At 41.1% G+C, this 11,307-nt stretch overlaps 1 protein-coding gene and 1 long non-coding RNA gene across 2 annotated transcripts in view; one reads left to right on the top strand and one right to left on the bottom strand.

Moving 5' to 3' along the window:
- Nucleotides 1–2,088, top strand: part of CREG2 (cellular repressor of E1A stimulated genes 2) — a 21,808-nt gene extending 19,720 nt beyond the window's left edge. Inside the window, exons 3-4 of the mRNA XM_019529538.1 lie at nucleotides 687–800; nucleotides 1,594–2,088. Coding sequence (XP_019385083.1) covers nucleotides 687–800; nucleotides 1,594–1,741 — 262 coding nt within the window. The 3' untranslated portion in view covers nucleotides 1,742–2,088. The remainder of the gene's footprint in view (nucleotides 1–686; nucleotides 801–1,593) is intronic.
- A 1,684-nt stretch (nucleotides 2,089–3,772) lies between these two features.
- Nucleotides 3,773–9,287, bottom strand: LOC109306221. The gene is made up of 2 exons (XR_002099894.1): nucleotides 4,914–9,287; nucleotides 3,773–4,772 (listed from the first exon to the last, which is right to left on the bottom strand). It is a non-coding gene; the product is annotated as an uncharacterized LOC109306221 (long non-coding RNA).
- Nucleotides 9,288–11,307: the final 2,020 nt, after the last annotated feature.

Raw genomic sequence — 11,307 nt, 5'->3', positions numbered from 1 at the left:
CCCCCCCCTTTCAAGGACACAGTCAGTTGAATTCCAGCTTCTGTAATCTGCATGAGAAAAACCAGGGGGAGGCTGAGGGAGTGTGGGGGAGAGAGTGATTTAGTATAAGAAAAACTGTAGCAAGGCTGGCTAAGGAAAAAAGTCCTTGGCAGTGTTTTTTTCTTATCAGGTACGAGACGCAAACTGTGCATTTCTAACAACACTCCATTTCTAACAATATTATAACAATACTCCATTTCTAACAAATGGATGGCAAAAACCTTTTTGTTACTGTTGTGTGCCTTGTTCTACAGCATACATTTTCAAGAATTAAATAGACCAGCTGGCCATGTGAAAGATTACAACAATTTCTTTCTTCTGTTCTTAGACAGTATGTACTAATCTATTTTAAAAAGCATTTGTTTAGAACATAGATGAATTAGTACAAACTTTGGACCTGATTCTGCAGTTCTAATTCATGTAAGTACTATTTAACCTTCTACAATGTTTTCCTGAATATTATTACTCAGGCAAATAAAGGTTTGCAAGGGTCTGATCTTTGGATTAGAATACTAGAGCTACTAAATAGGTGAGCATGAATTATATTCATACAGAGCATTATTCATATTTGGCCATTATAAATACTTTCTTAAAGATTCCTGCTATAAAAACAAACTATGATAGATGAACTTTTTTTCTGTGTTCAGAAAAAATGTAATTGAACCTGATGATCCAAGGTGTGCCAAACTGACCCTTACAGGACAGATGATCATGGTGCCTCCAGAGGAAATGGAATTTGCCAAGCAAGCAATGTTTTCCAGGTTTGTATGTAATAGTTATACAATATAGTAAAGCTTAGAATTTTGAGACCAATAAATAGTGATGTAGGCAATTGGGACTGATTATCCCATAAGGATCAGACCTAGTCTTTTTGTGCTGGGCCATGGACTATGTCAATCTAAAATTCTACCCATCACCACTTATATAAGACTTTAGGACTTATTTGTACTCTTAGGGCAGTCAAATAGATTATATAAACAAACAGAACTAAATATAGTTCTTATAGAATCTGCTTTTAATTCTAGGATTTATGACTTTTGGTTAGTCTTTCTTTAAGACAAGAGTGTGTCATTTAACCACAAATTAAGGAGCAGTGGGATGTCTTTAGCCCCCATAGGAAATCAAGGAAGCATCCCAAATGCCTCCTGTGCTCCCAGGAATGCAAAGACTGGACACCTGTTACTTAAGTCCTATCCTCCATGCAGCCAGCCTCCTTTGCTGGCTAGTGCATAGGGAGTCAAAATGACAGCCCTTTTTTTCCATCACTACTTGTGAAGTAACATGCAGTCTCAAAAGAAGCAGAAGATCCAAAGCTTTTGGAAAGCAGGATCTGAATTCTACAAGGCCTTTAAGTGGGTTTATGTATTGGAATGAACAGAAGAACCTCATGCTCTCACCCAAGTTTTTCACCCTTTAAAGGAGCTTGGGTTCCCATTGCTACCTTGCTCCTACTTACTGCTAATTTAGAACAACTTGGGCTTTACAAAGAGAGAAGACAAATACTGTTGAATGATATTGACTCTTTCAGATTAGAATTTTTTTGAATCCTTTCAGACATCCAGTCATAAGGAAATGGCCTCGTAACTATGAATGGTTCTTCATGAAGATGAGTGTTGAGCATGTCTGGCTTCATAACTGGTATGGAGGTGTTTCTACTATTGCAGTGGAAGAATATTTCAAAGGAGTTCCAAGTAAAGCTTAATTAAGCTTTGAAATAGAATTTTTCAGAGTATGTTTTCAAAACACTTTAAGCGCCATGTTGTTGAATGATCATTTTGCAATGACCTTTTTTTGTTTAAGTCTTCAAAATAAATTCATCTTTTTTAAAATAGAACAGAATGAAAATGAACCAATATGGACAGTTAAATTAAAAATCAGCTGTGGATAGTAAACCTAAATTTCATTCTTGCAATTTCATATAGGATATCTGTTTAAAAATGTTTTGGATCTGCCTGTTTTGATTTTTATTGCCATGCCCTCACATGCTGATTATGACATATACTAAATATAGTGTTTTGATTCACAGAAAAACAAATTGCCTATAAAAAACTGCTATGTATAATGAAAGTATTATTGTTATTTGCTCTTTCTTGTTCTCTGGACATTCTAACCAAAATAATGCTAGCTGCAACTATAAAGAAACATTTTGTTTATATTTTTAATGAAGCTGTTTTCATTTTGGTATTTACATATTCATTACACAGTTGTGCTAACAACAGAGTGAAACATTCTGCTTGAAAATTGAGAAATGGGGATGCAGAAATGTAATCCCTGCCTACTTTTGTAGTGGCAAAATACATGCAGCTCAAAGAATGCAAATTTAGTTCGTCACACCTAGTAGTGCAAGGGAAATGAAACAAGCTAAAGGGTCAAACAGAAAAATCAGACCCACCACATGATAATCCCAGTGCAAGGATAAACATTCTTTTTAAAGAATGTAGTCTCTGGTAAGCCTGTTTTAGATTATTGATAGGAAAATTTCTGTTGCTGGTTTTTCACATCCTGTTTCTCCCTCAGTTTTATTAACTCATTCCTGTTCCTGACCCTAGTATTGTGTAAATATGTTGGGGGGGAGGGTTAAGTCTGCCTGAAATTTGTCTTCTTAAGGCAAGTCTTGGAGGTAGTTTTCAATCCAACAACATATTACTTCCTCACTGGGAAGTCAAAGCTTCACTGAAAAATATGTAGTGGAATAGTGCTAGGGGAGTCTAAGACAGCTTTTTCAGTCCTTAGTTCTTTTAAAAAATAGTCTGCTCATTTTATTCTACAACCCCTGACCTAAGGCATCTTAATGGAAATGGTTAGGTGGTTTTAGTGGATACTTTATCTCTACAGGTTGCAAGGAATGTGTATATGCTTACTGTTAAAATATACAGCAGAGATGAGCAAGAACTACAGACTTGAGTTTTGTGTGCCTAGGATGGAAAGTGCGTATCTTACAGCATTCCCAGGTGGAAGTCCTAAAGGCCTGATACTAGCTACTTTAGAGACAGTCCAGACACATGCTTAGTTTTTGTAAGCAGACAAGGTTCTTTGGGTAAATCCAATATCTTTTATTAGACCAACTCAAACAGTTGGAAAGAACCTTGTCTGCCTATGTCTTTAGACCAACACAGCTACAACCAACAACACTATGTTGAGTCAATCCATTAAAAGAATATGTTGTTTGTTCTCAGGCCCTGTGTAATCTAAAAAAAAAAATGAGAGTGTATTTCCTATGATATTAGCAATGGCCAGAGCTGACTGCAGACAAACTGATGCCTGTAATCACCACATTAATTAGACTTCCATAATGGTAACTGATGTATTGATTGAAATGACAACAGCAATTTTTCTAAACCATCGTTAGTAATAGCAAGAAAGCTTCAGAAATTGTCTCTTGTCCAGTCAGGGCTTCAAAGGAGAGAAAAATAAGGGAGTCCAGTCATGCTGGCTGTGCTGTGATTGACTGGAAAGCTACTGGCTACGCTCTGCAGTTGTACTGAGAGAGGTTACAGAAGATCAGTTGATTCTACAGTAATCATCTTTAAACAGATCTTGAGCTCTGCTGCCATATGCTTGCCATATTAACGTTGTTTGCATGAGGATTTTTGCCAAATACTTTGCACTTTTGTACAGGCAGTTCAGGTCCACCAGCAGGAGCAATGTTAGATTCACCATGCCTCACAGATTTACTCTGAATAGGATGATGTGACCTGATGCTTAAAATGCCAGGAGATACCTGCACCTTTTGTACTTTAGTGCCCCCACTACTGCTAGAGCTCTGTAGGACTGATGGAATATTTGAGGAGATGCATCTAATTTAGATACCTGTTTACTGTATTGTCCCTGTCCTCGCTCTCACCAGGGGCACTGATAATTCAGATATTTTGCAAAGGAGACTGTGGTGCCTACAGTCAAAAAGCCAAAGGTGTGGCGAAGGATAACAGCCCATCAGACTAGAATAGTTAAGGCATTCCAATTTCTACAGCTAACTGCACACAGGCAAGCAGTAGGGGTGCCATTGTATGTGGTTGCCTTGGACTCTGCCTGAAAGACCAGGTGCCCATCTGCAACTGGTTTGACCAGAGGTAGCCTTCAGCACAAAGCCTGCCTTGAGGCTTTGAACTCATGCCTTCTGGAGCCACAGCAGGACCCTGCTTTATTACCATGATCTGGCAGTGGTCTACAAGATGGAAGAAAATATATTGTCTAGCTGTTTTTCTTTTTCATGTAGAGAAGCTGCATTTTTTTCCTCCAAGCTTGCCCCGTTGTCCTCACCCCATGTCTTCCACCGTACTGGCTCTATCAATATGAGAACTAAAAGGCTGGCCCCATGTAGGTTTATAAAATACCATAACTGAAGCTTTCCCAGTTGCATTATTTTGCCATTGAGATCTGTGTTCATTATGGATCTAATCCCTGACCACTGAGGTTAATGGAAGCTTTTCATTGATTTCAATAGGCAGAAGATTAGACCCAATCAGGGGAGCTCCAAAGCTTGCGCTAATATTGATTTGTAACTGTAATTACACATTCTGTTGTCCTAGTTTAACATTATACCCAGAGTTGTCTAAAAAGAGAGGGACACACAGCAAATATAATTTTCCCATATTTAATGTCTAGACAAACCACAGTAGAATATAATTAAAGTTTTAGAGTCGTTAATAATTACTCTGTATTTTTCTCTATATTTTTCTCTGCTGGCCTGTGTTGGAATCCAACTGACCATGTCAGTCATTCAGTTGAAGTGCCTGTATTAAATCCAGAAGCAGTTATTTTAAAGAGCATTCTAAAGTACTACAGCAAATACCAACTATATATCAGATAGCACAGGATTTATTAGCAATCATCCCCCACACAGGAGTTACACTGACAAGCATGAGAATACTTACAACTGGGATAGTGAGGGAGACATCCAAGCTGATTCAGGCTGGCAGACTCCAGCACATCTACCGCTAGCTAGCAAAGGACTCTTCTCTTTCACTCTGTTTTATCCTCGTAGATTTCTCATTACATCATCATCATCATCATCTTCTAAAGGTGTCTGCTTTCCAGAAATTGATCAGATCTATCCTGAAACTTGTGTTCATGCCTGCCTATCTTATTTTTCCCCAAACACCTTCTTTGTTTACCATTAATCCATACTTGGGTTTTCCTAGACATGCTGGAGCCAAGTGGTTGGCATACCAATCTTCTTGTTATCATCTAGTCTACCACTTTTCCTCCTATGTTTACATAGCTATAATATATGGATATCTATACATCATTTGCCTAATTCTTAGCATCTTCCACCTGGCATTAGCACTTTAAGGGCACCTCTACATATGCAGGTAAAGGTATGATGAAATCTAATATGTGTTTCACACTATAGTGCCTCCCACCATGCCACACATGTATGGCAGGAAGTGTGATTGTGGGATTGCCACATTAGATCCCATTGTATCCTATGGCCAATGCAGGGGAAGCCCGATCCTGGGGTTCCCCTGCACTGGCAAGAAGCAAGCTCCCATGGCTGGGAGGACCCTCAGCTGAGGGGCTTCCAGCTGTGCGGGCGCCTCATGCACTTCCACAGTTGGGAGACACAGCTGCTGTGATCTCCCAGCTATGGGGGGCTCCATGCACCCCCGGGGCTGGGAGATTGCAGCCAGGCTCTGTGCCTCCTGGAACCCAGTGTCCATACCTGTGAGACTTGGGGTTCCAGCAGCCATGGGGCACTACTGGGACCTAGAGTCTGCAGCTGTTAGGCACTGCTGAGAGCCTCCTCAGCTGGAGGACTTCCAGCCCTGGTTAGGTCTGCTGCACATCTGTAGCTAAGAGCCCAGTCAGCTGATGGGGCTCCCAGCCTCAGGAGAGACTATGCCACAAGTGTAAGTTAAAGCTGGATAGCAACCACCTGTGGCTCCAGAAGTTAGTACACAATTTTGAGGCCTAATTTTATAGCTGGTTGGAGCTTTTTATGGCATGATAGGTACTTTTCACGTGTAGCTGGTCTCAGTGAATTGTGCAATACCTGTAATGTGTAGGAGAAACCTAACTCTTTCTTCCTCTGTTTAAACCACAGAAGTTTGGGTCCAGGTTTATGTCTAAGAATATAATCAAACATACTAACAGCTACTAAACAGAATTTCCTTCATTGTTATAGTATTTTCTCTACAGCCTGACGACAGTGATATACCTCCAATACCACCATAACAATGTCCATATTTCTGCTTTACACTATCTGTATCTTAGGTCTGAAGGGCTAAGGCGTTTTATCAAGAAAGGTAGACAAGGACTGGTCATGAATTTATGAAACACTAGTTAATTACTAAGCACTAAGCCCTATGGGAACTTCTTATAGAAGAAAGTACAATAATACCTTTGTATATAGTTTCCTCCACACTGAAAATTAAATGTTACCTTAGTGTACGTAAAGTGTATCCACAGACAGCATTAGTGCAGAGTAGCTAGTGCACTGTGAATTCATACCCTGGCTTACTTTGCACTAAATTTCCTGGCTAGACAAACCCTCAGACTCTTGTCAGACCTACAGGGCATGAATGAGACAGTGAGAAAGCAGCAGTGGGCACTTTGGATGGCAAAGAAACAGACATTTCATTTCAGAGGCTAGCTCCTATGCTGCAAAGCTTCTGAAAGGTTGCAGAAGCCCATCCAAAACTTTCCCTTGTGATCCTGAATGGACTTCTTTGGGGTAAAAGGGGTTTTGAGATGCTGTTTTTTTTAACTGGGCCTTAAATTATTAGCCTAATCCATTATTAGGATTTTTTTTAAACTGACAAATACCTCGTTATACATGTGATGGTATGGTAAGTGTAAATGAAAGCTATCCCAGATATTACTAGAAAGATTCTATAAAGGTTTATGACCACTTGCTCTAATATTTTTCCTTCTGAAGTTAATAGCAAAAGTCCCATTGACTTCCTTGTGATCTTAAGGATTTCACCCTTAATATCGGTAAGAAATTAAACTGACATGCAAATTAACTGTCATGCATTTTGTACTTCAGTAGGAATAATTAATGTCTGTAGTTTTCTCAAAAAAGCCTTCCAGTGCAAGTTTTTAGTTGAAACTTCTATATTGGTCCTGAAAATTTGAGAGATGTATTTATTTATGCTTGTATATTTGCTGTGGGGGGAGGTGTGAAGTTTGAGTCCTTTTGAACAGTGATATAATTTTTTGCTAACGTTTGCAAGTGTAATGCATGTACACTTTAAGCACAGCTAGTTTTAACTGCTGTTCTTATTTAACCAAAGAATGTTCCATTTCTAATGTAAATTTCATCACTTAAATAGAACCAATGTATTATGTATTGTTTCTGGATGTGAACTGCAATTTGCAATGTAGTTTGACTCTTAAAGATAATGAATACGGTTGAGAAATTGCCTATCAAATATTTAATACAAATAAAATAGCAAATGGTGAGTTATAGTTGGAATATTTTTTCACTTAGTGGGGAGAAATAAGCCATGTTGCTACTTTTTAAAGGATGCTGGAAATTGATGGACTTTTGGGTAAGAGGAGAAAAACATGGCACTCTTCTCTTTGCCAGCACCTCTCCATTCCTCATTTCTATGAACTATAATTTCAATGTAACACCTCATGTCAATTGTCATTAATAGTGCTTACCACTGCCTCCTTTTAATGTGGATATCAGGCAATTGACTGGGTACTTGTTCCAACATTGTATGAGTTAAGGCTACTATAGAACTTTGTCTCAGTGTTATTTTTTCCCTCTCTCTCCTTGCACTCCCAAATTCTCATTTCCATCCAGTTCTTTACTGCCCACTCTGGCAACCTCTCCTTTGCCAACACCTATCATTTATCTTTTTCGCTTGCTCTCCCATACTGTTATCTGCTTTCATCGAACTGTTAACAGAGCCATCCTTCCACCTGCTCCCTTAATTCCTAGTCTATATCCAAGAAGTCAATTTTACCTATCATCTGTATTTCCTATATATGACTCATAAGTATTGAAATCCACTTGTCTATTTAATTTCAGCTTCTTTCCTTATCCGGTCATCTGTTGCATCTTCTTCCCCTAGAAGTTGTGGTAGTAATGTTGTGCTCTTTTATACCTTTCTAATCCTAACCATCATCATCTTTTTCCTCCTTCTGCTTCTACATATTCTCCATTTTTACTAACTTCAATGCACATTCTACCTTTTACCTCAGTCCCCTGCTTGCACCTAGGACGACTTAAAATTCACCTGATGACGTCCAGTCTAAGTCAGCCAGCTGCTTTTAATTTTCTTTCCAGAATCTCTTAATTTGATCTAGATAAATGACCAACTCAACATGCCATTGTGGTCCTTTTATTTGATGTTTTTTATGAAGCACTGCTCTTGTTCAGTCTGAATGCCCTCTTTCACTTGCTGCCCTTCACATGTGCTCCCTCTTTGCCTCACTAATTCCATTCATCATCTCCCATCGATCACTTCTCTTATCTTCTTCCCTATTTTGGGTGAACTCCATTAACTTTACTTTTAGCTCCATTCTTTGTCCACTTTTGAGTTCACCCCCTCCACCCCATATACTATTTTGTCTGTCCCTTTCATTCTTAGCCTTGGCTGTTTTCCTGAGTTTGCTGCTGTGATAGAACAAGATCAAATGCTGAATGCTTTTGCTGAGAATCTTAAAATTACAGTCAAGCATTTTTGAAGAATGCTTACTATATTACACTAGCTTTTTCTCCTTCAGCAAGTGGTTGAATTTAAGTTGACCCAGGAATGGAATTTTAAATGTATCGTGCTAGATACCAATACGGAGAAAAGTTGTTCTTCTGGCCCAGTGGATAATAAGAAAAAGCAGAGTAGAGCTGCACCTTATAAAATAGCTAAATCAAAGATACATAAACTTTTATAAACAACGGCTTGCTTCATCAGATGCTATGAAAAGACATCCCAACTGTACTTTCTGTGTTAGTTGTTATAAAAACTTCGAGTTCCTTTTCATGTCAGCAGTCACAGCATTCAACTGTAATTAAGGGGGGGAAGGATAAGACTTATCTGACAGCATGTCAGGTAATATGGTTGTATCACAACTGTCTACTTTACAGAAGGAAAATGATGTTGCCATAAAATGATTAGTAGACAGGTCAGAGGGAGTTATCCTCCCAAAATGGGAAAATATCCAGATTATTTGGGTGCAAAGTGAGCTAATGCATAATTAAATATTTTTAAAAGTTATCTAAATAAAAAAACCTGTCATCTTTGTTTATCACTTTTGTTTCTATATTTCAGTAGTGTTTTTTCATTTTTTTCTGGTCGCCAGGCCATTCCTATAGTGTCTATCATTTTTTTCTGTGTTAAATGATTATTCCCCATGCTTTGATAGTTTTAACATCTTTAATATCTGCATAACAATGCACCACTGCCATTTTCCCAGCACTGACGTGCATTTTACCATTTATATAAATATATGCAACACAGTGCCGAGCGTGTCAGCTCACATGTGGAGCAGACTCAATTTTTCAAGTCTGCCCTGGTGTGTCGCACTATGAAAAGGTATGTGTATAAATGCCCTATGATTTTGTCCTGCTTTTCCTGGTCTCTCCTCTACTCCTTTCGTCCTCTATTCCAGGGATACTTGAGAAGGCCCTAGTGGGTATGTGTGGGCGGGTGGGGATGGAGTGTCGCCATGCTGCCGTGCAAGCACCACCCGCCCAGCCACTCCACATCTGGCTGCTGGGGGTACACTGGTCTGCGGCCGGGCGCCAGGGGTACACTGATCCAAAAAGGTTGAAAAACCCTGCTCCATTCCTACCTGGCTTCTGATCCCATGTTTCCTCCATTCACCCCCACTTTCTCTTTTCCATTCCTATCCTTCCTCTGGGTACCTACTTTATTCACCAAGTATGCAAAGATGGTGATTATGTGCATGTGTATCACTGGCCAACAGTGTGTGACTTGACAGCCCTGCCTTGAAATCCATTGCCCAAGGTTAAAGTAAAAACAGTAACACCTTAGGGCTTTGTCTGCATTCTGGCCAGTGGCCAGGGGTGTGAAGGTACAGGGCAGTGGCTACTCTGCACAAGCTCAGAGGACAGTAACTGTGAGGTTGCCAGTTCCACCTCCAAAATGTAGTAAGCTTTTTCGCACGTGAGCAGAGGTGGCCAACCTGCAGCATGCCTGCCACAAGGGCACAGGATGCCCCTGTGCCTGATATGGAGCAGATTGGGGAGGGGGACAGGTACCACAGTAGCAGGCAGGGCAGGAAGCCAAAAGCAGAGCAGCAGATTGGACAGGGAGCTGAACATAGAGGACAACAGCTCTGCAGGGATCCTGGTTTTCTTTGATTAAAATTCCCAATTTTCAGATTAAAATAGTAACTCAAACTCCACATTTTTGGTGATTAAAATGAAGCACCACTAATATCTATTTGTCATCTATCTATTTATAGTGCTGTTTCATTTTAATCACAGAAAAATGTGCAGTTTGGGTTATCTTTTTGGATCTGAAAATTGGGGATTTTTTTGTAATCACAGAAAACCAGGATCCCTGAAGATTAGCCAGCGTAAAAGGGATGAGTAGCACTTGGGGAGTGTGGCTGTCTAATGTGACCATCTCCCTCTACTTGAAGAAGGGCGTTTGTACCTGCTTGCAAAAAACCTTTTTTTCCAGCTATTTATTTGGTGTAATAAAAGATACCGCATTTACCCAAAGAGCCATGTCCACCTGAGTCCTTAGACCAACACCCCAGGTCTAATAGGTGACACCCCCGGCAAAGAGGTTGCCCCAGAGCAGGGGAAGGGGAAGGGGCGTGGCTTCCCATTCGCTCCTCCCCCTCTAGCTCCGTCCCGAGAGCGGGGCCATAGGTAAGGAGAGGGGGGGAATGTCCCTTACCTTCAGCCCCGCCCCCTCAACCCCCACAGTAGGGCCTCGGCAGAGCTTTGGAAGATGGTGGCTGAGGGAGGGGGCGTGACTTCATTTTCGCTCCTCCCCTTGTCCTCTAGCCCCTCCCCTCAGCCCTCGGCGCCAGACCGTTGGAAGAGGAGAGCGGTCCGGGGAGTGGGGGCGTGGCCTCCCACTCCTCCATCCCTTTGTCACCTAGCCCCGCCCCCTCAGCCTTCTCATCACCGGACCGTTAGGAGCGGTGACCTGCCACTCGCGCAGCCCGGACACTTGGGAGAGGGGAGCTGGCTGAGGAAGGGGGAGAGGGGGGTGATCGGGAGGCCACGCCCCCTCTCCTCCGCCTGCTCTCCTCTCCGGCGCTGAGGGGGCGGGGCTAGAGGGCAGGGGCGGGGCGATCGGGAGGCCCCGCCCCTTTCGCTCCGCGCGCTGTGAGGCC

Source organism: Crocodylus porosus, unplaced genomic scaffold (assembly GCF_001723895.1).
Source record: "Crocodylus porosus isolate Cpor-Errol unplaced genomic scaffold, CroPor_comp1, whole genome shotgun sequence".
Classification (NCBI taxonomy): domain Eukaryota; kingdom Metazoa; phylum Chordata; order Crocodylia; family Crocodylidae; genus Crocodylus; species Crocodylus porosus.
This window is presented reverse-complemented; position numbering and strand designations above follow the sequence as displayed.